At 46.1% G+C, this 26,127-nt stretch overlaps 1 protein-coding gene and 1 long non-coding RNA gene across 2 annotated transcripts; one reads left to right on the forward strand and one right to left on the reverse strand.

Annotated features, from left to right (window-relative positions):
- Positions 1-11,373: 11,373 nt before the first annotated feature.
- Positions 11,374-19,580, reverse strand: LOC122392423 (proline-rich protein 12-like). Its single transcript, XM_043387249.1, has 5 exons — positions 19,188-19,580; positions 16,482-16,733; positions 14,034-14,260; positions 12,621-12,798; positions 11,374-12,221 (listed from the first exon to the last, which is right to left on the reverse strand). Exons 1-5 carry the CDS (start codon positions 19,200-19,202, stop codon positions 12,144-12,146), a joined length of 750 nt encoding a protein of 249 aa, XP_043243184.1. The 5' UTR covers positions 19,203-19,580; the 3' UTR covers positions 11,374-12,143.
- Positions 19,581-22,274: 2,694 nt separating this feature from the next.
- LOC122392424 lies at positions 22,275-23,864 on the forward strand. Its single transcript, XR_006258511.1, has 2 exons — positions 22,275-22,519; positions 23,560-23,864. It is a non-coding gene; the product is annotated as an uncharacterized LOC122392424 (long non-coding RNA).
- The last annotated feature ends 2,263 nt before the right edge of the window (positions 23,865-26,127 follow it).

The raw sequence follows: 26,127 nt of genomic DNA on the forward strand, positions 1-26,127 counted from the left end.
AAACACAATGAGGCCATCCCCAGCGTCCTATCTCTTTCCAATCGAGAGTTATTGGCAAAAATATGTTTGTAGCCTCAAATGACCTCGGATGACCTTTCTAGAGGCTATCAGCAAAAAAGAGACCTTGGCCGTCACGGGTGGTCCAAATCATTGTGATTCTGAAATATTTGGACTGTTCCTATGCGTACACACGGATCTAGAGGCATTTTCATTTTTCTCCATTGACTTATAATGGTAAGGTCACGCCACTGACCTGACCTTAGGTCACGGATATAAAAAATCCGAGATATACAACTTGTAGGCGCCCATAACATCATGCAGTCCACCAAGTTTAAAACCTTTCTGACGAACACTGCAGGCTGGACATGTTTGCAAACTTTTTTTAGGCCTGGTCAGTTAACTTGACCTGGTGACCTGACCTGACATGACCTGGGGTCAAAAATTTCACACATTGTCCAAAATTGATGTACAAAAAGCTATGCCAAGCGGCGCGGCGCTACGGGCCGTGGTTTTTTATTTATACGCAAAAATTGCGACAGGGTGGTAACATATGCCCCCCCCCCCCACTGGGGCGAAGGTTAAATACCGCAAACTATACCCAAAGAACGCTCCCAACCACTTCCCGATACTGCCCACTGCCGTCTGCACCTTGCACGTAACGTTGTCTTGGCTGCACCGTGGTGAGTAGAATATTCATGCCGCTGCGGGAATCAGATCCCGTGCAGGGCCACAGGTGTGAAGAGTGAATTATTTTCTCGGTCTGCTGCTCCGCCCGAAGTCAGACGGAAGTCCTTGCTGACTATCATCGTCAAGATGCTTCGCTCCGGTTCTTGGAAGGAAAAGGTGGCATTGTGTTGTCAATGTGGACAAGATACTTATATTGCGGCTCCTTCCGTTCTTAGAAATGACACCTCTTGTTCGTCTGTTCTTCCCTAAGACTTCACACAAGTTAATGGTATACATACCTGTAATTGGAAATATTATTAATTATTAGTTAGTTTAATTATTAAATAAATTATAAAATGAATATTAATTAAATGAAACTCAATCATTAAATATTAGTTAAATTATTGTCTTCTATAACTAGGCATACCTACCTAATCATAACCGAAGGTTTGTTGTCAATAGTTAAAACACTATTCTTTAGAATTGTGTTTTTCTATTGAAAAACAAATCTGAGTTCCCTGACAATTTGGCAAAAGCTGCCTGAGATCAGTAATCGTGCCGCATGACATTCATGTCGTTATTTGCGACAGCGTTCGGTTCCTATTTCGCTATGCTGTTGTTTTTTAACAATGTTCTGAAAATAAACATTATTCGAAGGAAATTGTCAACAATTTTGAAGAATGTTTAATTAGCATCAAATTACGTCGGTCCAAATCCATGGGAAGTTAGTAAGCATTGCAGCCAAGAAACACACAGCTGACAGTCCTTGCGGTCGGTACTGGGTGGACACGCGGTCCGAGGCCCGGTAGTTGCTGGTCGGTGGCCACACTGGAGGAATGGCCAGCTGCGTTCCGCTCCGCTTCAGTAAGGCGTTTGACACCTCAGTAAGGCGTTTGACAGTGTGAACCACGCCCTCCTGCTGAATAAGCTGGAGTGGTATGGTGTTTCGTCTGCATGGTTTGCGAGCTACCTGTACAATAGGGGTACCCATTTTTCCCGATTTTGGAAATTTGTGGGTGGGGGTGGTTTTTCCCATTATTTCGCGGCTCCTGATTCCAATGGTGCCAAAAATATTGAAATCAAAGGTGGTTTAGGGGTCGCGAATTGAGATTGAAATTTGCGTATTTACCTAGAATTATGCTTATTTTACGCTGATAGTAAATCGCAACGAAGGCAAACTTTTTGTTTCGAGAGTCGGGTAGAGGGGTCATTGAACGCTCCTTTTCATCCAGATCGATGTGCTCCATCACGTGGTTACGGTTAAATGCTTTACTAGCGATCATTACAATGTCGATATTGTAACATTTGGTGAAAAGCGCCGGGATTTTTTGCTCCTGTTGCTGGTATCATTCTGGTCAGCGTGCAATCATTTTTGATATTTTCTTTTTGTGTTGCATTAGTGACCTTTGATGACCTTTGAGGTCAAACTAAAATGTGAAGTTTCAGTTGCCATATCTCAGTTCATGACAGGCTCTTTGTGTCCATACAATTAAAGTTTGTGCAAATTAGCTCAGGATACATCTGGATCTGACAGATCATGGCTCCGAATGTATTTCAAACCATGTAATTCAAAAACGATCAAACCATTTCGACCGTATACTTCCACAAGAAACGCCGTCCTGTTCGCTCACGGCTACGATGTAATACACCTAAAGACAGGGTAGGATCCGTACCTATGGGTGTTCTATACCAAAAAAAATTCAACTTCTGATCCAAAAACCTAAACTCCAAAGAGTCGATTCTATCCATGCCCACCAACCATGTACCATTTCATTTCTTCAGTGGGGACAGATACACACCGTTCATGTAAGAGTTTCCGATACAATCCGATCATTTACGAGTTCATTTAATTATTCGACACGGGGGGACTAGCCATGCGCTGATGCGTGCACGGTTGATAGGTATGTGACGCGGAACTTTCACAGCTTCTGGCACAGATCACTTGTGATCTCAGTTAATTGGCGTCTGAATCTGAAGAACCTAATGTAGCAGAAGATTTTCATCCTGCATGGGCCGTATGGTGGCACCAGGACGCATCATATAAAGGAGTGTGCGTGCAAAGGCTGAAGAGGAGGAGAATCAGGTCCGCCACCATAAGGTCCGTGGCCCACCCACTGTGTCGGCCCCCAGGCAATGCCAAGAGTCAGTAAACGGTTCTGCCTCGAAGTTGGCTGAGTCGTTTAGACATGGTAGGTACCTTCCTAATTCTCAGCTTTAGGCAATGCCATTCGACTTCAGTTCAGCACCATCTGAGGGTTTGGACTGGGCCTGTAGAGTGCAGCGTAAGATCAGTTTCTTTATCTTGCAAGGATACTTCTGGCAGTGGCCATCACCAGGCACTATAGTTCCATGGCATGATATCTGCACCCGTCTCATGTTAACAGCTGCTTGTAGTGGCACATGCCCAGAACTGGAGCCACGAGCAGTCGTGCACGCGTTCGGCCAGGCCAGTGCTGTCCGTCATCAGCAAGATTGCAAACATATTGCTTTCATAATGGGGTGAGGATGAAGTTCATTGTTCCTCTCCTGTGATGTTCTCCGCCAGCTGTCTTTCCATATGCACAATCGCATTATGTGCGTGGTTGTGGGTGTTTGTGGGGGAGGAGCAAAGCTACACTCAAGCACAGCGGTCACCCAAAGGCGCGGTGGTGTAAAGCTTGCGCCCCTCCCTCTGCCGTCTCTGCAACTCCGGGACTCTGGGAGGTCGTCTAGCGAATTGGAAAGGGTCATGCATACTGGCATAGCTTAGTGCTGTTTTTATGTCTTTGTAGATATATTTGGTGCTCTCTTTTACCGCTGCACGTCAAATATACAACTGAAGTAGTGTTGCACGGTGTCCAACAGTCATCAATACCACTGCAACACATTGGCTTTGCATATTTATAGTCATTAAAATGAAGTCATTTTTCCAAGTAAAATTAAAACTTCCAATGCAAGCTCGCGACCCCTAAAAGTAGTCTGATATCGTTATTTCTGTCACTGCTAGATCCAGAACGGAGCAAAAAAATGATAACATCAACCCCAAACTGTTGACATGGTAACCTTGTTCCAACATAAAATATTGCTAATTTGGTCGATTTTCCGCTAAAATTAACATTTTCATTTTGAATTCGTGACCCCTAGAAATCGTTTGGTTTCGTTATTTTTGGCACAGATGGAATCAGAATAGACCAAATAATGGGAAAATTGACTCCAACCTATTCGCATGGCAACCTTGTTCCAAAAGAAAATAAAATTATTTTGGTCAATTTTTCGATAAAATTGGCATTTTCATTTTGAATTCGCGACCCCTAGAAATCGTTTGATTTCGCTATTTTTGGCACAGCTGGAATCAGAATAGACCAAATAATGGGAAAATCCACCCCCACCTAAAATTTGTAAAATTGACCCAAAAATGGGTACCCCTACTGTACAACCGCAGGCAGGTGGTTACTGGTGGTGGCTCCGACCCTCTCCACGTGTCCCACGGCGTAGCCCAGGGATCCATCCTCGGTCCGATCCTGTTCCTCCTCGTGACCAACGACCTCTCCAGCTTCCTTACCCACGGCCGCTTATTATCCTACGCCGACGACACCCAGATCCTCGACCACTCCCCTCCCACTGTCGTCGGCCTATCCAGCCTCAAAACACTCGTCGAAGAATCCTTATCCGAACTCCAAACCTGGTTCCAGCAGAACAGCCTGAAGATGAACCCCAGAAAAACATCCTTTACTCTCGTTGGCACCAAACAAACCTTGGCAAAAACCCACGATTTCCACATCTCATCCGGCTTAACCATTCAGCCATCCAAAACCGTGAAAATCCTCGGAGTCCTTCTCGACCAGCAGCTGACCTGGCAACCCCATATTGACGCAGTCGTTCGGCGGTGCAACGCCATCACCATATCACTCTTCAAAGTGCGTCATCATCTCACTCCTGAAGTACGTAAGCTGCTGGTCGAAACACATGTCCTTCCCCACATTCATTACTGCCTGTCCGTTTGGGGAGGAGCCGCCCAGTGCCACCTCCAACGAGTTCAAAAGTCTCTGAACCTTGCGGCCAGAATGGTGTCTGGGGTGCGCCGCTCAGAGCACATCTCGCCCACACTTGCGGCACTAGGCTGGCACAGAGTTGGACGACATGGTACGCACGCACGACCGTGTCCTAGTGGCGCGAGCAGTGAACGGTAAATGTCCGCCTGCCATAACCGCAATGTTCACTCGGAGAGCCGATGTCTCACTGCGCAACTCATCGAGCAGCAGCCGCCGGCACCCTGGATCTTCCCAGATGCCGACTAGTGAGAACCCAGCGGAGCAGCGGAGCTTCACTTATAGGGCTGCATCCGCCTGGAACGCCCAATTAACACGCAGGTAGACTAGATAGCACCGGAGAGGTCCAAGTGAATCACCAGCGCTGTGTCTTAAACCGAATGTTTTAGGTCTTGCAATGTGTCTCATTTTTAACCATGCTTTTACCAGTGTACAATGACTGAATTCGTAAAACCCACCATGTGGAGAATTCTAATAAATGACTCTGACTCTGACTCTGACTCCGCTGAGTCCGCGGCATCACACAGCGACGATGGCCCAGGTGTAGAGCCAGACATAAATCGACTGGTGTCGTGAACCAGACACACTGCAGGTGTCAGGACCGGACAGTGCGGGTGTCAAGTCTGGGATAGTCCTGGTGGCATGCATGAGGTGTACCAGTGTGTCTTTCATAGCACTCCGCTGAGAGGCATTGGCGCTTCTTTTTCATGGAAACGTAAACAAAAATAATAGTTTGTGCATATTCCCATTAACCGACGCGTTAATATCCAATAGAGGCCGGTGTGGCGCCGTGCCGTGAAATGCGGCCCAGGATTCCTTACAGAGCTTGGGCGTCACCTGACGCGTCCCCTGTCATGTCAGCGGCAGCCCGGCCGTTCCTAACGTAGCTTCTCCCAGCTAAGTGTGCCGCTAATCCGATATGTAAACAGTGCCGAGTGTCGGCCAGTCAGCTGGGGTGTGCAGGCTCGTTCATTACTGCGCTCGGCGCCCATCCTAACAGAGAACGATTGCCACGGTGTCTGTTGCCATCCGCTGAGATAGGGGCTCGATGCGATCGGCAAGAGGAGCAGGTAGTCAACAATGGAGGGGAGGATAATGTGCCTTGACGTTAAATGAGGCTCAAAGCCGATATGTAACTTATGCATAGGCATGTGGCGCCATATTATGTCTGAATATTCCTTTGATGTGCTGTATGTATGAATAACAACTTCATGTCGTTTCCATGCACTCTTGGTGCTACAGCAAGCAAGCGGAAGTGCTTACAAACGATTTTTTGCGCGGTATACCTTGAGTTGACCATGCATTTACCGCTTGAGCGCCCTTCTCTTTTAGTGACCATCCACAAATCATCCACTGTCGACATACATACTTCTGCGGTGCAATCTGTTTAAACGGTGCGAATACACAGTCCCATAAGCTCGTGAGAACCCACGTTTCCGCTCTGTGCCGCAAGCGGCCAGCCGGCCGAACCGTTAGGCAATACGCGAGAAATCAAACCAGAAAATAGCCTTGGAGGGAGGGGTTGGACGCACATTTGTATCTGTCATTCTGCGAGGCTGACCCAATTGCCTGTGACCACGCGGGTTGACTTCTTAATGGCACCCTAGTGGTTAATTAGACAGTGGCGTTAAATGGTGCGAATATCGCTGGTTTTGGTTGTGGGTTTTACGGGTCATGAGCAGGGTAAAGGCACTGCACAGTTGAGCGCAGGGCGTGTGAGTGAGTGCGTGCGCCGTTCAGCTTCTCAATGCGTGATTTCCATGCTCTCGATTCTTGTGGATGTGCTTGGTTTGTTTTGGGTTTTGTGATTTCATCTACGCATGAAATGTTTGGCATTCTGCCAAAAATGGTGTCGCATAAAGCCTCAGTAGCTTGCGTAGATATTTTTCATGTTTATAATTACCTTGCATTGCTATAACAACTGTAAGAACGTTGGTTGGGCCGATAACAACTGTAAGAACGTTGGGCCGATTACTTTCATCCACTTCAATTTAGATATCAAACAACAATATTAAAGCGTCTATTGTTTAACTCGTGACCCGATATCTACCCGATTTCATGGGAATGTCTGAGACACACATTTCCAAGCCCGGGTCCGTTCCGATGTCACTGATGATGTCATCGGACCTTGGGCCAGGCCACCGCCGGCGACCGCCATTAGCCGCCTATGTTCACACATGACTAACGGACAGGTGGTTAGAATGATGTCCCAGGTACCAGTTTGGTCATTAGCTCTGTAGAGCTACCTATTTGCGGGCATATGCTGGGACTCAAATCTGCATTTTCATACATGCAGCTCTTTATGTGGCAGGAACATCCAATTTGTCATTTATTTTAGATGTTTACGCAATGAAACGTTTGTGAAGGACCCGTGCGCTTGCTATCATATCCCAGTTTCGAATTGTTTTCAATCGGGTGGTGAGCATATCTAAACTTAGATGGTTAAAAATATAAGGCTGGGAGTTGTCAGCAATGTTTCTGTTATTGCAACCGAAATTCAGGTAGGTACATAGATGTGTGATTTCTATCGTCTGCGTTACTTTTGCTCTTTGCTCTATACAGTGTCATATTTCAAATCGTTGATGTCCAATTCCAAACATTTAATTGAGGTTTACAAAATAATGTCCTTCATTAAAAAGCTTACTTTTCATCCTATAATATTGTGATGTTTGATTCATCTTGTTGCCTTTTAGTGTGATGTGAACTGCAATGTCACAAAATACCTCGGCAGTCAGCTGAGCGCGGCGCCTGGTGGCTGACGCGCTCGCGGGCTCTCCTGCCTGCCAGTCAGCCTACCTTTTATCGTTGTTTTTACTGTGTTCGTTCTTTGAAGATTTGCTCAAGCTTTGATTTTAGTGGCACGTATTAGTGTCGTGGTGCTCTGCGAACTTTCATCTGTGACCCGGCAGCCTGCTCGGATTCTGGGGTCGTGGTCAAGGTGACCAGTCGGCATGTTGGCGACAGGTCTGTTCTGCGTTATTTAAAGGGACTATCCCACCTTTAACATGGGGTTTGAGTTGAGATAGCCAAGTTTGCGGCGAGGTTCAGAAACCACTATCTATCTAGGTTGCAACCCCCGCGGCCTCTTGGTGTTGAAGAAATTCGTTCCCTTCATTTGAAAATGGGCCTTGCGCAAGGCCCTATCTTCAACATGGAGCGACCGTTAGTGTGACGTCACCTCGTTTAGTCATTCTGATTTAAATGGGTTTGTTCGTTGAAAATCGCTTAAAACTTGGTCTGAACTTTGTTGTGGTGCCTACAGAGTAAAAAGAATCAGCTTTATGACAGTAATGTGGCCTGGGGAAGGAGGTAATTTTGGGCTGTGACGTCACATATTTGAAAGTTTGTGTTTGGAATATGGGAAGCCTAAGATGTTTAATGAAAAATAAATGCCAGAACCGTGTTCCTGGTCATCCAATCTATAAAGTCGGGCACAATTTAACTGGTTTTAACAACATTTTAGAAGGTGGGATAGTCCCTTTAACCCGCGCCCTGATGGGGTCTGCCGAGCAACGCGGTCTGATGGGGGGGGGGGGCATTTTGGCCCCCCCCCCCTAAGATCTCGAGAACCACGCAACATAACGACAAGCGGTAAACGGCGTTGGATAGCCCCAACGGGGAATTACCTTGTGACCCAATTTCATTGACCTCCGTCAAACCGATGACGTCACAGGTCAGGTCAAAGGTCGAATTTTCACCGTTTACAGGCATTTCAAGAAATGCGTTGTAAAATCGAATAAAATGCATTTCATTGAAAATCATCGATGGGGAAATGTTCTTCAAACACATATTTTGCTATTTGAGGTCACTGATACCAGGTCAGGTCACAGAGGTCAGGTCACTGGGGGGTCACAATATGAAAGTGTCGTGTGATACATGTTTTATGGTCCATTTTACATGACAAATGCGATTATGTGGGTCAGGCAGAATTTTGGGCCAGCGTAGGTCACGTTTTGGTCAAGGTCAGGTCAAATTAGGTCAAATTTCAAAGTTGATGTTTTTGCATAAAATGGGTATCGATTCGATGCAGCTCGTCACGGGGAGTTCAATGGTGGTCTCCGTTTTGCGCTACGAGGTCTAAACTTGCAAAAAATTGAGTTCAAAAATTTGACGTCATCAATTTTTAAGTTTTTTCGCTATAACTTGGCCAAAAAAGAGGTATCGATCTAAAATTTGGTATGGATATCGAAGAGCGCAGGGACTATCACATATATTCCGGTTTTTTCGAAATTCGAAAACTTTTTGGATTTTTTTGTGATTTTAGGGGGTCAAAATCCCAAAATTTCGAAAATCTGAGATAGCAGTTTTGTAGCGCTGTCTTTTCTCTACACAACCACATAAAGAACTTTAAAATTGCTTGTTAACTGTAGAATTGGTGAGCGTTTCAAGATGTCATGTTTTTTGCTCATTTTTACTCGAACATGACCTCAGTTTGACCTCAATAACTCCTGACGTGAGGTGACCTGTGACTTGAAATTTTGTGTGAAGGTGTCAAATTGATGCCCGGTAAGGTACCCAAAATTTGGCGGCGCTGCGCGCCCCCGTTTTCTCGCCATTTAAGAAAAACCACAGGGGGGGGCCAAAATGCCCCCCCCCCCATCAGGGCGCGGGTTAACAGACTGCCCAATGAGCTGCAGTCTCTGTCGCGACCTGCCTTCAAACGACAGCTGAGACTTCTGCTGCTTCGGGAGGCAGGATAGGTTCGTGGAGTGCCATGTCTTATCGCGTGTTTTTCCTCTTCATTTTATGTCATCACTGTTTTATACAGGGTGTCCCATAAGTTCCTTCTCACCTAAATTTTTCTTTTAGAGGCTCTCTTATTTAAAGCCACGCTTAATTTATTTTGTAACTGAGCTTTTGGGGTTGCCATGGCAACTGTGAATGTGCTCCACGGTCACTAATTCGTCTAGACAAAATATTTTTTGCCAGAGAGTTCACTTCCTGTGGAGACGGCTTACGCCGCAACATAGAGGTCTCCGATACGGGAACGTCTCGGTATTTAGTCCGCACTGGGCCATTCACGACGGTTGAGGGTGATTGAGGCCATCCAGTATGTAGCCAATGTCTGTCGCTAACTGGACGCACAGTCAACAAGTGACGCCGATGATTTGTCGGGAGTCAATCGCTGCAAGTTTATGCTCTTTTTTGTCAGCTTTCACGAGTGAGCCATGTGGCCAAAACTGTGTGGCGCCAAAATGGCCGTCAAAAAGGTCTTAGCGTTAGAAAGTTGGTAAACAGGCTTTTCAGGATGCATTACCAGCTGTCTAAGAGTATCATTTCGGGGTACCTAACTCAAGGTGACTTAAGCTCTACTTACCGGAGGGCTCAAAACAGTCAAAAACGTCTTAAAATGGCCAAACATGTGTTTCGTTATGCCTGAGGCTAAAAAAAACTGGAGGGCCGATGACATCAATGTGGTCATCTGGACTACCTAGTCCGTGCTCGAGATAAAACACCGGTCCAAACCCCAAAACGGTCCCATATGGGCGACGGAAAAGGCTTTTATGTCATCCCGCTTTATTCCTATGCGAAAGGCCAGGGTCACGGTAATGTGGGGTAATATGCGTCCAGACACTGATCACGTTGCGATTGATACTCCAGAAACAGTCTTGGGACGCAGAATGCTTCTCCAAGAAGATCTAGTAGGAGTTTCAGCTTTCTAGCATAACTCGAACCGCAAGTATGACCACATTTTTTTAGGAGAAAATGGCATCCGGGAGGTCGTAGGCCCATCTTCAAGCAAGACAGTGCATCAGTGCACAGGTCAAGCAAAGCTTAGAAGCAGTGCCAGGAGACTGTGATAGGCGTGTGTGGTAAGATCACATCCCAGCCAACTCATCGGATCCAAATTTCATAAAAATGTGTTGGGAATATTGAAATCGAGGCTCGTGGAAGCGAAGCGGTGTTCCAGCATTGAGGAGCTCACGGCGCATGCCAAGTCAGTCTGGGCTAACTTCAAGCCTGCTATGCTGCCAAACATGCCGGTTGGCATGTCGCAGCATGTATTCATGTGTTTGCCTATGAAATGGGGAGCACATTGAGGGGTTATAAACATATCAAAACGCAATGCACTCTGTTTTACATGCAAATATAAGGTGAGAACGAACTTATGGGACACCCTGTATCTTATGACTTGTATGTGTGACTCGGGCGCTGGAAGAGCCACTTCTTAGTGGATGCAACCACGAATAAACTAATCATGTTTATAGAAGTTCTTTAGCTCCTATTTTTTATGTCTTATAAATGTCATTGTGTTAACATATTCAGATCAATGGTCATTGCACATTTATAGGGCCAAATGCGATGCATTGTATTTGTCTGTCTCAAGATTCGCCGCGGATTCCATCACGTCACCACGTGGTCCTAGAATGCGACGAATGCGGCGCAGTTGACCCCAATCTCCTATACAAGATAGGTATGTAGATCGAAGAGCGACCTTGCGAGATCGACGAGCGACACAATCTGACAAGTGTTCCTGGGTATATACAATATGCATACAAGCCTCCAAGAAGCTAAATACAGTGGTGTGGATCGGAATGTATTAAGCTCACGTTGTGCATAATCACAAGCTTCTGAGACACACTACATGTGCTCTCTCTCTCTCTCTCTCTCTCTCTCTCTCTCTCTCTCTCTCTCTCTCTCTCTCTCTCTCTCTCTCTTTCTCTCTAAAACAATAGCATTTCTTTCTCTTCTCGCTTTTTTCTTTTTTTAACGACGCCAACAGCTGTTCCCATTACAATGGCTGACCTTGCCTGTAGCAATCATTTAACATTTTTACACAAACAAGCACATTTGTGGCGCGTACAAACATGGCACATTGACACATTCCATACCCTAGGCCGTACCCGCGAATTATTTGATGGGCTGGATTAATGTCGTCGATTTGCGTCATTGCATTGTTAATCTCCAGACTTTCTTCATTCGGCATTGACTGATGCTAATTCAACACGTCGCTGTTTACTTGATTCACCTGTGGCTTTTGTTTTGCAATAATTCGAACGATTATGCCCGTGATACCACTCTGCAGACATGTACCGCTGGCTGGCCCGTCACCCGGAGCCTTGAGTTTGGCGGGGAGCAGGGACTCGCTCCTATCCCCTCCCAGTTACAGCCAATCCCATAACTGATGACACTCTGTCGAGCGCGACGGCACTCTCTCGCGCCGTGCAGCAGTCCTATAAGTTATATTCTCACTCCGCGCTGCCCCGACTGTCCAGACGAGAGCTCACAGGAGGCATACTGATGAGACCGCTCAGCGACGACCTGCGCCCACTCATCCGGTTCGAGAGACTCCTCAGATCCAGAGACGGGTTCCTCCCTCACTCCAAGGCGTGGGTGCGATCCCGCGCGTCCCGTACCCGCCGACAGTGGCCCCGCGGCGCAGCGCCGGCCGTTGGTGCAGGTACAAGTTCGAGTTTTTGCCGATAGATGGCAGCAGAGCAGAGTTGCTCACTGAGAATCCTCCGGCTGAAGATAAGTAATCCTACTCCGGTAGATTCCTCTGCTGTCGATGACGAATTGTACGATCTGAAAGGCGAGAAAAGTGCTCACTGGTTGAAGGTATTTTATGCTGAGTTTCTGTTGTGACCTAGTCACCTAGGTACCTAATTTTTGGATACAGATAAGTAGGTACCTAGATACCCATTTTTATTCAAATGTTTACTTTCAATTTAAAACATTTGAAACATTCAAATATTCGGGCGAGGGTTAAAGGATGCGATGCAGATGCGTGTTATACAAGCCCACTGAAACGTTTCTTTAATGAAACGGAGAACTGTGGAAACGCCGTACTTATCAGGCAGCGAAATTGATGAGAAGATGAAAGTGAGAGCAATGAAAAACTAATTTCATCAATACCCCAATATACCTACCTGGCATCTCACACCCTCACGGTCATCTGTTCTCACCACCAGTCTCTCCTCTCACCTGTATCCGGCCGTCGGGGAGCAGGACCCTGTAGACGCCGCCCTTGTTGGTCTCCGACAGACCGAAGTCGTTGCCCGAATCCTTGTCCTTGACGGCGTAGGCGAACTCAAAGTCCTCGATGGGCGGAAACTCAATCTTCTCCGGGTGGTACTGGCCGTCGTCTCCGGTGAATTTGCCACTGCAGGACAGACGTGAGTTACTCAGGATGTGACCATTTTAGTGTGTTGAGTTCCATATTTGTAATTCCTTGTGTATTGTTAAGTTTTGCTGGTGTACTCGTACATGACACTCATGTTGAAAAGGCTGCTAATTGAGATCATGATTAGTTAGCGAAAGTTAAAGGCATATTTTACCAGTCTTGCGAAGATTTTTTGCACTTTGTTTTTAGCTTTTGCGTTACGCTGTTCCATTTCATACAGGATTGCTGAAAGTTTACAATGGCCTGACACTTGTAGAATTATGCACCAGTGAGTATCCTACTAATCTATTCGTTTCAAGCCATTCTTCGCTGTTATGTTGAGTAAGACTAGCCGAAACGGGGCAAACATCTCGGCGAAAGGCTGCTTCCATTGTGCGGGATACCTACTTACCTACGCAGACGTGGAATTACGACTTTCCTTACTGCATATGCAGCCATATGCCGAACGGGCTCTGAACCTGAATACAATGGTTCGCGAAAATAGCCCCCGACATGTTTGACATTGGCCCTGTGACTGGACCCCATTAGTCAGATAGCTCCTACCTTGAACTGCATCGTGGAATATTTAGCAAGCAGTGAGTCAGCCTCTCGGCTATTCGTGAGGACGACCTTTTCGTAGGACTGCCCGCCCCATCGGGACATTTGCCGTCAATGAGATTAATCTCTGTGCCTCCCTCTAGCACAGGTTTCTCGGGGGCTGACCTTATTCGTCGGCCGATCTGACACCGCAGCGGGGTGAGGAACAGCAATGGATGCGGCGACCCGCCCCGTAAACACATCTGATACGTGGTCAGGTGTTCACCGCCCACACCCTTTTCCCGCGCCCCTCGGCATGTCGCGGCTCTGTCCCCGTTTTCCAGGGCCGTGGACATCTGTCCTTTCTTTCCGTTCCTCCCTCCCTCATTGAACTCTCCTGTCATGGAGACGCTGTGTCCAGACGATCTTCAGCAATGCGAAGGATAGGTCTTTTGGACCGCCATTTTCCGTGCATGTACTGCTGCTTTTGGAAGTGATTGCACTCTCCTCCCTCTGAGCTATCGCTGCAAGTTCCCCTATCCCTCCCTCTTTATATCTTAATCCCTCTCTTTCTTGTTCTCTTATACCTACATTTTCATATCCCCCACCACACCACATTTGGAAGCATAGACCAAGCGCACAGTAGAAATGCCCCGATATCTCATCTTGCCCAATTAAACCTTGCCTTTGTCACTCACGCGTTGGGGTCGTATTTGCCGCTGTTGTACTGTTCCGGGTGGTATAGGCCGTCGTCGAAGTATCCTGCTCCTCCGGCGCTCTGTCCTCCGGCACTCTCTCCTCCGGCACTCTCTCCTCCGGCACTCTCTCCTCCGGCACTCTCTCCACCGTCCTGTCCGGCGTCCTGTCCGGACAGCTCGCTCAGGGAGTTGTCCACCGGAGTGTCGGCGATGATTCCACCCTCCGCCTGTCGGTGGAAGAGAATTGTGTCATTGCTGGTCTGGTCATTTTCAGAGATGTTACTATATAAACTTGTCTAATGGAAACAAAACGGAGAGTTGTAACTAGAGAAAACGAAATGGAATCTAAAGGTGACATTAAGGAATTATTGTCCACATTTATTATAAATAATTCATCAGCTTGCACACAAATGCACACGGTCGAAGACGAAAACGCGCCACTCCCGAACATAAACTGCACAAGTGCTGTCCTCCGTCCATTCAGACTGTCCTCCGCAGGCGTCCCTCTCCTTTGCAGCAGAGCTGCTGAACGCATTAGCTCTGCTAGCAGCTCGGGCCCCACCCTGTCTCGTCTGCAGACTCCCGTTCCGTCGCCGCCATTTGTCTCCACTCGCTGCTGGCTGACAGGGCACCGGACCTGACCCGTGCACGGCGCGAGACGGACGGCGACCATTACCATTCATCGTATGACACTGCGCGACGGTCCGCGCCCGGATGGACCTTTGATGGTGCTGGATCGTGGGGCCGCTCCTTCGGCTCAGAAACGGCTGGACGGGTGGCGTCTGGGGTGTATGGGTGTGGAGGGGTGTAGTAGGGGTGTTACAGGAGCGGTTGCTGAATGGGGACGGTGAAGGGCTAAAAGTTCCGTTATGTGAGCTTAGCAGAGCTAGGAAGAATCGCGATTCATGCTAGAGTAAGTGATGAGCAGTGGTTCGGATTATCGGAGATGATCATATCCGGGATGATGTGGGTTTTGCCCTGATAAAACAACTGCTCTGCAGTCTATTGATTCTTCCGTTTCCTGATTGCTCTACCATGCATGAATCGGTTTCGATCATCGAGCAAAAACATTAGGTAATTCGTATGCACGTCGCTCCGTTTGGAAGGTCAGCATGAGAAGAGAAAGAAGACATCAAGCCAGCGTGCCTACGTGAACACGTGCGATCAGATTGCCGCCGGCTGTTTCCTGTTCCAAATCAGTGACTATCAGCGGCGTCTCTTATTGCCGTAACATTTATTAAATGACTAAGTTGTTGCATGTGTATTGAGTAAAGCCCCAGCATTGAAACACGGATGCTCTCAGGTCTTTTATCAGTTGGGCATTCGACCCGAACTATGCCTCGTATGGCCGAGATGTATGCCATTCTTGTGATGGTAGACAGATTTCATCCAGCTGTGGTTTTAGTAGCCGCAGTCCGGGTTATCGGATCAGTCTAATGCATAGCAAACGCGCCGTCTCGTCTGCACATTACTCGCAGGAATTTCCATGCGGCACGACACGGCGCGCCGCTAGCCTTGAAGACCACAGCGGCTGCCACATTTGTCATGAGCAGTGGGCACGATGCACTTTTGGTGTCGCTGCCAGCGCCGGGCGATCAACCGTGACGCACACAGCGAAACATGTTACTATGGCAACCGTCTGTCAGCAAAGAAGCGCCGCCTGCTTGTGTCTCACGGATTTTGATCAGACACCCGCAGCGTAGGGGTGAGACAAAGCTCGTTACGTGATCATAACTGTGGGAGGTATAACGGGACGGAAAACCGGCTGAAACGATCGTGCGGACGACCGCCGGAGGCCTCTCAAACCGGGAATGTGGAAACTGCAACGCAACATACGACACTAAAAGACTGCGACGCGCCACAGGGCGCTACCCCGCCGGCGGTCGCGCGGTCGCGTTAGTTTTGGAGTGGAATTAGTGACGTGGTGGTCTGTCCGGGTAGTTAAAAAGATTGGGTGGATAATTGACACCATGAAGGGTGCTCAGAATGATTAACGTTCCTGGCTGCTCAGGTTGTTGCCCAACTCATCCTCAAATCCGCCGGCGGCTGACTTATTGATTTATTGTTGTTTGCTGAGTGCCACATTGGAGCTTATAATTTCCAAACGGCCTAATCCATAGCTTGGGAGGTGAACGATGTGAACGATAATAATGTTGTAAGAGCTCAATATCGCCCCGTTACAAATTGCTTTGCGGTTGTTTTTCTCTGTACCATACTTTGCAATCAGATTTGATGGTGGCTACATGACAGCAATTACAATATGCTGACCTTTCGTACCAAGATGTGGAGGCAAATATTCTTCTATAATCTTCAAAGCACTGTATTACCGCAGACAGCTCATCCTAATATTTACTTCACTGGCTCCTTCCCTTTGTCCCTTTCCGCTCCCTTACTCATCCATCCCTGCTCTCCTTCCCTCTCTCCCAGTGATCCCATCCGGTCACTGACCTGACCCAGGTCGTCGGCTGGCGGTGGCAGGTACTCCTTCTCAGGGGGCGGCAGGTACTCGTTGCTCGGAGGGGGCGGCAGGTACTCCGGGGAGGGGGTGGTGGGGGGCAGGTAGGTCTCCGGCGGAGGGGAGGGGGTGGTGGGGGGCAGGTACGTCTCAGGTGGAGAGGAAGGCGGAGGGGGCAGGTAGGTGTTGGAAAGACCCTCCATCGGAGCCGCCGCCGCCGACGACACCGCCAGCGCCAAGAAGATCTGAAAAAAGAACAGGGGTGATGAATTAATGGATCAAAAAGGCATATGACCTTTAGAATAACATGTCTGGTGGTTATTAAAGTAGTGGCTTCGTTGCGCCATATTTAGGCATTATCAACGGATAGAAATGGTTTTCGAATTGTCGTGTTCGTAATTCATTGATTCTAAAAAGCGCTCACAAAATGACATCATCATTCAACCGAAGGATGGTGTGGAGTGGTTGACACATTCGTTGCCAGTTTTCTTTACGAGTGCGGTTATCGGCTCTTGCGTAAACATTTGGCTTAATTTTGTGCAATCAGTGACAAATACTGCGTTGCTACCTGGCTTTGCTGTTAAGAATAGCTCATTCATAGCTGTCTGCTTGCTGGTATTGAGTGATTGCTGTCTTGAACAGCACTCGAGTAGAATTGCAGCAAGATTGGCGAGCTGTATATCAGCTGTCAATTGATTTTGCATGTGTTGCGTCAAACGGCGTCTGCATTGTCACCCGTTTAGCATGATCAATTTGGCGCGACTTTTATGGTTTGGCAAGGATTATCCGCCGGATTGCTCGCGTGCTGAATATCATGAATGGGCTTTATAAAGTGTGCTCCTTAGTCAACGTGTGAGCCAATAATGGTGTTCAGTAATATATCTAATGCAGAGTTAACGCATTCTAACCGCATCAATTATTTGTTATGAAAAAGGGGCGTGCGATATTAGCTGTCAGCGGAGATGCCAAGTTGATCTGAGGATAAATGTCGATGAACGCAATGTTGCTATTGGATAATTTTTCAATTGCCCAGTGTCGAAGCAACACTCGCTTTGCATTTATGGGCGATTATGCGGTATACGTCCCTCAGTGGTTGTTGCAAGTTTTCTGTCGTATTTCTGTGCATAAAAGTTCTTTTCTGATTTTGGTAAATGCATTTTACATTTGACTTGGTGTGAATCTATTGCTCTCTCTTATTAGCTTTTTGATTTGTTATTCCTTGTACGTGCTTATTGTCGTTTTACATCTATTTCCTTTACTGCTTGCCCTTTGGGCTGGTTTCCTGGCTTTGAAACACTGGTAGAATGAGTAATCTGCTCAGGCTGATAGCATATAAACCCCGACGTCGAACAAGTTCGAACACAACGATTGGGTATGCTTAGCCTGGGGTATCTACAGGCTACAGCAATCAATTGAATAATAACTGTAGTCAGAAAATGATATTGTTCGTGATGCCGACCTATTGTCATCACACGACACCAACTTTCAGAAAAAAAATGAGACCCCGAAACGCTTAAAAACATTCAAATCATTTGTGCAATGCAAGAATGAAACAGACATGTTGCACGTTATTAAAATGGACGTGCAATCTGATGTATGTGAAGTTGACCTTTTGTTGCAATGCTGCTCATAAATGTATCTGTTTTATAGGTGCCGTGTTTTTTTATAGAAAACAGATCACCGCGATAAGTCATCTCTTGATCCATCACTTACATAATAATAATAAGATAAGGTAACTGTTTTTATACCGACAATAGTCAAATTTACCGGCATGGCGTAAGTGTGTACCCTGCCTCGCCACGAATCGCTTCTAAAACGCAACATTGAGTGCAAAGTGACCACTGCAGTTTGAGCACCCAGAAGTCTCAATGAACAAACTAAAAAGCAACCTGTAGTTCTCGCATTGTGCTTCCAAGTTCTAAATCCTAATCCAATATGCTCGGCCCTCAAGGATTTTACGCTCTTGACTGGCTGGTCTCGGAAAAGAATCTTTCAAAAAGAAAGCTTTCAATGCGCTCACTGCTCAAGCATTTGTCAAACACATCGAGAGTCAGTTCGGTACGCCAGATCATTTTTGTCAGGAGAATAAAGGCCTGGCTACACTATGCGTTTTTTGCTTGCGTTTTTTGCGGGTTTGCTTTTTTTGCGTAATATCGTTCTAGAAAAAAGTTACGATTAACATAACTTTTGCATTTAGTTATACATAGAAGTTAATATGACTCTTATATTACCTAAAATTTAATATAAAAAAACATCACAAAAACGTAATATCGTTATTTTTTTCTAGAACGATATTACGCAAAACCCGCAAATCCGCATAAAACCCTACGCAGAAAACGCATAGTGTAGCCAGGCCTTTAAGGTCAGAGATTCAAAGTTTAATCTCTACGTAATCACATTCCCGACACCAGCCGCATTAACCAGCTGAAAATATCACATTGTTCTTTATTTTATTTTTTGCCTTTCCATTCATTCCTATGTTTCGTCTCCTGCCGTGTTTATTTGTACACTAATAGCGATCGGATATGCTTAAAAATCCTACTAATTATGTATAGTAACTTGAAGAAACACGATTTACGCCCATCCATTTCTCTCGCGCCCGTGTCTTTACCACTGCCTTCCACGATACAGCGTGTTCATATGCGTCTATTGCAATACGCTGATGTGACCGCGCATCCCTGAGTGCCCGCTGCTCTCACCTGGGTCAGCGCCATGTTGAGTGCCTCGAGTACCGGAGCAGAGTGCAACCGGTCGGCTGCGGCCGGCTCGCTTTATACAGGCCACCCGGTCCTACCATGGGGCTACACGCGCCGGACGGCCAGTGCCGGGGGCGGGTGATGCTCTGCAGGGCGCTATTTGCAAATGAATCGTGTCCTGAGGGGTGGAGGTGGCGGCGACGGTGTTCTCGGCGCTCGTCCTGTCGTTAGATGTCGGTCGCTGCCGACGTTGACGGCGGGTGACGGGGATCACTCGCGGGACAGTCCGAGATTCTGAGGACAGCAATCTGACTGACATCATTTGACTAGGCAGTCGTGAGGGCATCTCTAACGTGTGCCGTCGTGATGAGGTGAGTTTGGACACAAAACGACCTTGAAGGATTTGGTGCCTTACAACCCGATCAACAACGAAAAAAGACGGGGTGACAGGAGTGTCACAAGTGGAGCGATCAGGGAGAGAACCAAAATGCAATGATCCATGCCAAAGTCTTAAACAGTGTTGAGCTACATAGTGTTGGTTAGGGTTGAGCACGGCCAAGTCACAAGTTTCCCGATTCCGTTTGGTCTTAACTAAAATTTGCGCGCTCCTGAGCACTGTACTGCTCACTGTCGGAATATTTGTATATGGTTCGCAGCCGCTGCCATGCAATCTAGTGGTTTTGGTTCTTCTAACAATTATGAGTGCATATTTCTTCCAATGTTCCAAAATTATTCACATTTCGAATGGATATGACAAATTTGGCACACTGCTAGACACCGCTTAACCCGGCAGTTGCTGGGGTATTTCGCCACCCACCGTTTGCTGGGGGGGGGGGGGGTTAAACGCCCCCAGCCGATAACTTGAGAACCAATAGGCGCAGCGAAACGCACGAGGCGGCAAACGAAAGATCGCGACGAGACGCTTCAGATGAGTACTTTAAAGTTGAATTTTGCGGTCACAGGTCGGGTCAAGGTCAGGTCAAACACCTGAAATCGGGCTTTCAGTAGCATGGACTTCAGGACTTCGCAATGGGCGCCTCTCGTCATAAACTCTGTCAAAACGGTGCACAATCCATCATATAAGGCCTACAAGAGTGTCAGCCCCATGTAGGGGTCAGTCAAGCATAGGTCAGGGTCAAGGTCAGGTCAACCGGGTAGGCACATATCTCCGAAAATCAAAACTGATATTCGTAGCCTGTGACACTTGTTTTATGGGTAAATTGGGGCGTAGAACACGATGGTGACATTCATTTTATCATATGTGTACGTATTTGGCTCAAAAAGTTCAATTTAAGAAATGTATGTATCATGGTCGTGAAGTAGTCACGAGAAATTGCCAAGATTCAGTTCAAGATTTTGGAAAATGCGCAACGATAATTAATAGTCGAAGATAGCCATTTGATTGTTCATGGTATTGGCAGGCTAATGGCGTTTACGGCATGTCTGTAACTTTATTCTGTGATTGTATATGATTTTTTGAACATACATATACCGTTTTTTGTCGAAAACTCAGAAATCATGACGTCACTAAATCCTCGATATCTCAAAATTTTTCCGACCGATTTTTTTTTAAACTTTGTCACAATAAACTTCAATTAATTCCCTACAGGTACCTAAAATTTGGCGGGCCGCAGTTTTTATGCTATGGCCCGGCGAAAAAGTGGGGGCGTTTAACGCCCCCTCCCCCCCCCCCCCCAGCAACTCGCGGGTCAATAGCTCTATATCTCTTTTCTGGGAAAACTCTGAGCTGACTGTAGGCGAAAGAATATGTAGATGAACAGACACTGAACACATGTTAACACCATAACTTTTTGTATCAATACCGTCTTTTTCTTTCTAGTCCTCACTCCTGCTTCGTACTCGTAAATGTCGGTAAGGCTTGTCAAGCATGTATAATAAAACATCGTTTTGCCGATGTTAAAATCTTGCGCGATTTTCTTATCTTATCGGATTATGTAACAAAACATTGTTTTACCAATATAAAAATGATGTGCCATTTTCGAATCCTATCGGATTCAAATCTGAAATGGATTCTTGAGCAACAGAGAGCCGCAAAATGATTGGATGAAACGATGTTATATGTATTGTGTAACAGTACACAGTACACACCTCGGTTATTAAAATGTTAAAGTGAGTGTGAGTGAAGATTTTAATTCGTACATTTACAGCTCTGTAAATGTACGAAGTAAAATCTCCATCCTAGCTTTTCCCTCTCTCCCTTTTCCCTGCTTTTTCCTTTTCGCCTTCTTTTTCACTCTTAGCACTATATAATGTTGTAATCCTGTCCCATCTTCCCACCCTGCTCTCTCTCCTCTCTCTCTCTCTCTCCCTCTCTCTCTCTCTCTCTCTCTCTCTCTCTCTCTCTCTCTCTCTCTCTCTCTCTCCCTTCAGATCATGAAGTCGTCTGATGTCAGTTGTATGTCGTCAGCCACTGCGGGGCGCAGGGTGGCAGATGGTCTATGATTCTAAGGCCCGTCACATGCCGTGGGGGTGCCTGAGTGCGGCCCGTAGTCCACACGAGCAGATGGGGTGCTTGGAACAGATAGAGATACATGACCCGCACGTCACCCACGGAAGGGGAAGGGCCGGCTCTGCTAGACTGGGCACGAACGACCGAATGTCGGTGACCTTCTGACCTTGGGAAGAAACATATTCAATGTTCTGGTGTTGGTATGAAGTGACTGCAACGTCAGCAACTCGGTGAACCGTGTAGAGATGAAGCACTGTGGTATGTACATACTGTATTCTTGAATAAACAAAACAGTGGCTGATATCAGGAACTTTCGTCAGACGTCGGCGTTCGGTCTGCTCACTGATGATCGCCCCTGCTGGCATGTCCCCGAGTCCAGACATCATCCACAGTAGAAGACGGAGTGGGATCTTGATTTTATGCAGATCATGTCATACATCCGACCAGGATGGATCATCAGATACGACACGGGACATTGAGCATTGCGGCCGTCTCATTTTCAGTAGTGGTGTGAGCACTGACGTTCTTGATTTTTTTTTATATAAATATTGATATTTGTAAATGGGTAACATTCAAAATATGTTTTATGTATTTATTAGAATAATATATGAATATTATAACAAAATCAGGAAACAAAAACTTCAAATAGATACATATTTTTAACACTATTTCTATCGTAGTCAGTTCTGGCGCGGAGTTGCGCTTAGTGGCGCAGAGGTGTTATTATTTCTGTTCTGTATGTATTTTTGTATGGGAATGAATGTTGTGGTGATTGTTTTCTTTTTATATCTATTGTATGGGTGAAAATTTAAGCTTTTAAGAGTATCTCGAAGAGTCTTCGGAATTCGGAAGCTATCTTTGGCAGGTAAGATACCATTTCCCATGGCTGTTTCATTTTTTTGTAATTGGTTTTATCATGACGCTATTTCATTTATTGTATTTTCATTTTGTGATATCCAATTTTAGTGCCTGTTAACAGGGGGTTCGTTCTCATATGAATACGTAAAAAATTGGGTGTTTGATATAGCACAAACTCACATGGTTTGGGGCCAGAAGTTGGTTGTTGACCCATGGTTAGTTACTCCTTGGCCTAGCGACAAGGACAATATTTGACATTTTCTCCTGGGTATAGAAAAAAGCACTTGGATTTTGAGGTCAAAAGCAGCTTTTGGGCTAAGCAACAAGCCAACATGGACTTGTGGCAAATGTTGCTTTGGGGTTAGCGACAAGTCACTTTTGGACTTAGCGACAAGTCGCTTTTGGGTTTGCGTCAAAATTTGCTTTTGGGCATAGCAAAAGTTGCTTTGGATTTTAGGGGCTAAAGCAGCTTTTTGGCTTCACAGCAAATATTATTTTGACTTGGGGCAAATGCTGCTTTTAGGCAAGTCACTTTTCAGCTTAGCGACAAGTCGCTTTTTTGCTTAGCGACAAGTCGCTTTTTCGCTTAGCGACAAGTCGCTTTTGGGTTTAGGGTCAAAATTTGTTTTTGGGCATAGCAGAAAAAGTGCTTTTGGTTTTTAGGGGCTAAGGCAGCTTGTTGACTTTTTGACAAACAATTTTTGGACCTGGGGTAAATTTTGCTTTTGGACTTAGCGACAAGTCACTTTTGGGGTTGGTGACAAGATTTGCTTTTGGGCATAGCGAATAAGCCTCTTTTGGGTTCAGGTGCAAAACTTCAGCTTTTGGCTTTGAAAAGGGTTCTTGAACAAGGAAGATAATTTTGAGTGAAATAAATGTGTTGTGTGTGCCAGTGTCAAGTCAAGTGCTAGTTTGTAGGTAGCTATTTACAAGGGCAGATCCAAACTCACATTGTGTGATAAAGTGATGAAGTGGTTTTGGTGAACGAATCATTTATTATATCAAATATCCAACTGCAATGTCTTAAACTTGTACCCTATGTTTCAGCGCAAAACTGTTGGTCGGAAAACGGAGAGGCGGCGGCAGCCTGTGGGACTTCCCAGCGCTGATCGGAGGATGCAGCGGCGTGGGCTGTATATATCCCAGCGCTGGTCGGCGGACGCGACAGCGGCGGGCTGTGTGACGTCCAGCGCTGGACGGAGGACGCGGCGGCGCGGGCGCCGTCGGATGTCCAAGTGCTGGATGGAGGAGGCGTGGCAGGTTGCTGTGCAGACATCAGTGGCACTGACCTCGAAAAGCGGTGCCCGCGTGTACATAATGTGTGCTTGTATAAATACATTTGGTACAGATTATTTGTTAACACATTGAATTCCGATCGAAATACCTATCCCTCTGGCGTTCATCAGTGCTCGTCTTTTATTTTTTTCTGGTGTAATTCTGAATTATTCATGCATAAGATCATGTTATCGTGTTTTTTTTTTAAACTAAAATACAATTACCTACTTGCCCTGGGACAGTTATAACAAAATATTCTCAACATTTCTACTGTGGTTGAAAATGAGCAGAATCATTGAGATAATATTAAACACGTAGGTATTTAGGCTCTGTAACATAACGGGCAAGCTAGAGAAGAGGCCTCGTTCTAAGCAGCGTTTTAGGCGTAAGGCAAGTATACGACCAGCTTACTTGTCATTGGCCGGTTCATGCCTGGCCTCTTGGTTCATAATTGCCTATTAATTTAGTTCCTTTGGTTCAAGTCATTTCATACGGCATTGTTATTAATTGATCTGGGACAGAACACATTCGGCGTATGCGGTCCTTTACTTCACACTCTTCCTCAATCCGGTGTCCTTTAATTTAGTGGCGTTTTCTACTTACCGCCGGAAGTGCCTTTCCATGGCGTGGTGGACAATGTAATGCCAATTTGTCACGCTCCTAGACCAAGAGGTGGGATAAAATTATGTTCAATACATAGGGCAGCCTTTTTTCTATAACATATTACCCTTCATTTTTTAGAAGTAGCGTAGTTTTTTAGCAATGTGTAATCTAAGGATCCCTTGCCGCCGCCGGAGTAAGAATGGCGCCCGTCAGCCATGCTAAAATCTGATCCCGAGGTCCCATCAATTTTTCGAAGTTTGTCACGCTGTTTGCAATCGTTTTGTGGTTCACGTAGTACCATTAGAAAGACAATGAATTTTTGCACCTACTGTTAGCCTTCTTTTTAGAAAAATGATTTCAATGCCGAGATATCTTCGATTGAATTCGTGGGTGCTCCGTCCCCATTCACTTAACACGGCCGCCCGCGGCCGCCGGCGGGCCGGCGCGACCGGCCGCCGCGCGGCCGGCCGGTCGGAATATGAGACCGGCCGTCCCGCATCGAGAGCCGCTGTCATCGGCGGTCGCCATTCGGTGCACGCGCCCACAGACCGGCTCGGACGGCATGGGGGGAACGGGGTGACTTACGGCCTCTCCCCTCCTGTTCCCGGATATTGGAACAACCAGTGGTATTCAGCAACCTCTTCCTGGCTGAGCGGTACCGTTCTGTGCACGGGTCGCGACCAATACTGCCAGACGGATATATTTGTCGAATTGTTTATGGGCGACTGGAAATACATAGTTGTCAGTGTAGTAGAAGATCGTCGAGAAGGATTTATATGGTAGTTACAAGATGTTTTTACATATAAAATATAGTTACTACAACACTAAAACATTTCAATGAACATTTTCATGGTAATGTTTTGAAGGGGATTTTAGGTCTCCGCTATGCACCCCGCCGCACCTGTTGTCACATAGCAAAGTGGCAATGAATGCACGATACCTGCAGAATTGTTGATTATTGTATTTCGAATGACGTGACATTATCTCTGATGTTGATGTGTGACACTTATCCAACGCCCATCGAGTGCCATTAAATTGCATCACACGTTAAGGTGACCGAATTCATAGTTGACATCGCATTGCATTGAGCCGGGTCTTCTAATCGACAGAGACCGCTAACTTAATTTAGAATATGCTTAGCTTTTATTGTCATTTCATTATTTTTTATTTCATTTCATATATTATTGCGAGGTTGAGATTGTTACCAGTGTTTTATTTTATTTACAAGTGATATTTACGCCTTATTGCAGCGTTCCTATAGGTTATGTTTTTCACTATTATTGTTATTAGACGCTTTTGTAAACAATCAACATTCAGTTTTCTGGACAAACCGTGGGGTCGTTAGTGAGTTTAGTGAGGTCTATAGTGGAATAAAAAAGCTGAATAGGTTTTAAACGGCCTGGCTCCATGGCCACCAAAAAAATATCCTCGATATCTTTGGTGAAACTGTTTGTACAAAATAGTCAAGCACGTGTGACCCGTTTGTCAAACGGGAATCCCGTGTTCAACATGCATACTCGACTTATTGCATAGTTCATATTATTGTTATTATTTTGTGAGTGTTATCCAGTTATCGTTGTTACGTGAACAGCCGTGCTCGACAAGCTGAGAGTGTAATTCTTCCAATTATCACCTTGCGTCTTGTAACTTGCAGCTGACACTGAGTCTCTGTTAGTCTGTAGTTAGTCTGTTGTTAGTGTTTTGGAGTGTCCAAAACATAAAAGACTGACCATTGCT

Source organism: Amphibalanus amphitrite, unplaced genomic scaffold (assembly GCF_019059575.1).
Source record: "Amphibalanus amphitrite isolate SeventyFive unplaced genomic scaffold, NRLGWU_Aamphi_draft 000486F_arrow, whole genome shotgun sequence".
NCBI classification, from domain to species: domain Eukaryota; kingdom Metazoa; phylum Arthropoda; class Thecostraca; order Balanomorpha; family Balanidae; genus Amphibalanus; species Amphibalanus amphitrite.

Coding starts and splice junctions, on each gene's coding strand:
- LOC122392423 (XM_043387249.1), bottom strand. Junction 12,799..14,033: donor GGCAAATACGACCCCAACGC/GTGAGTGACAAA, acceptor TCTGTCCTGCAG/TGGCAAATTCACCGGAGACG. Junction 12,222..12,620: donor TCCCCGACGGCCGGATACAG/GTGAGAGGAGAG, acceptor CTCGCCTTTCAG/ATCGTACAATTCGTCATCGA.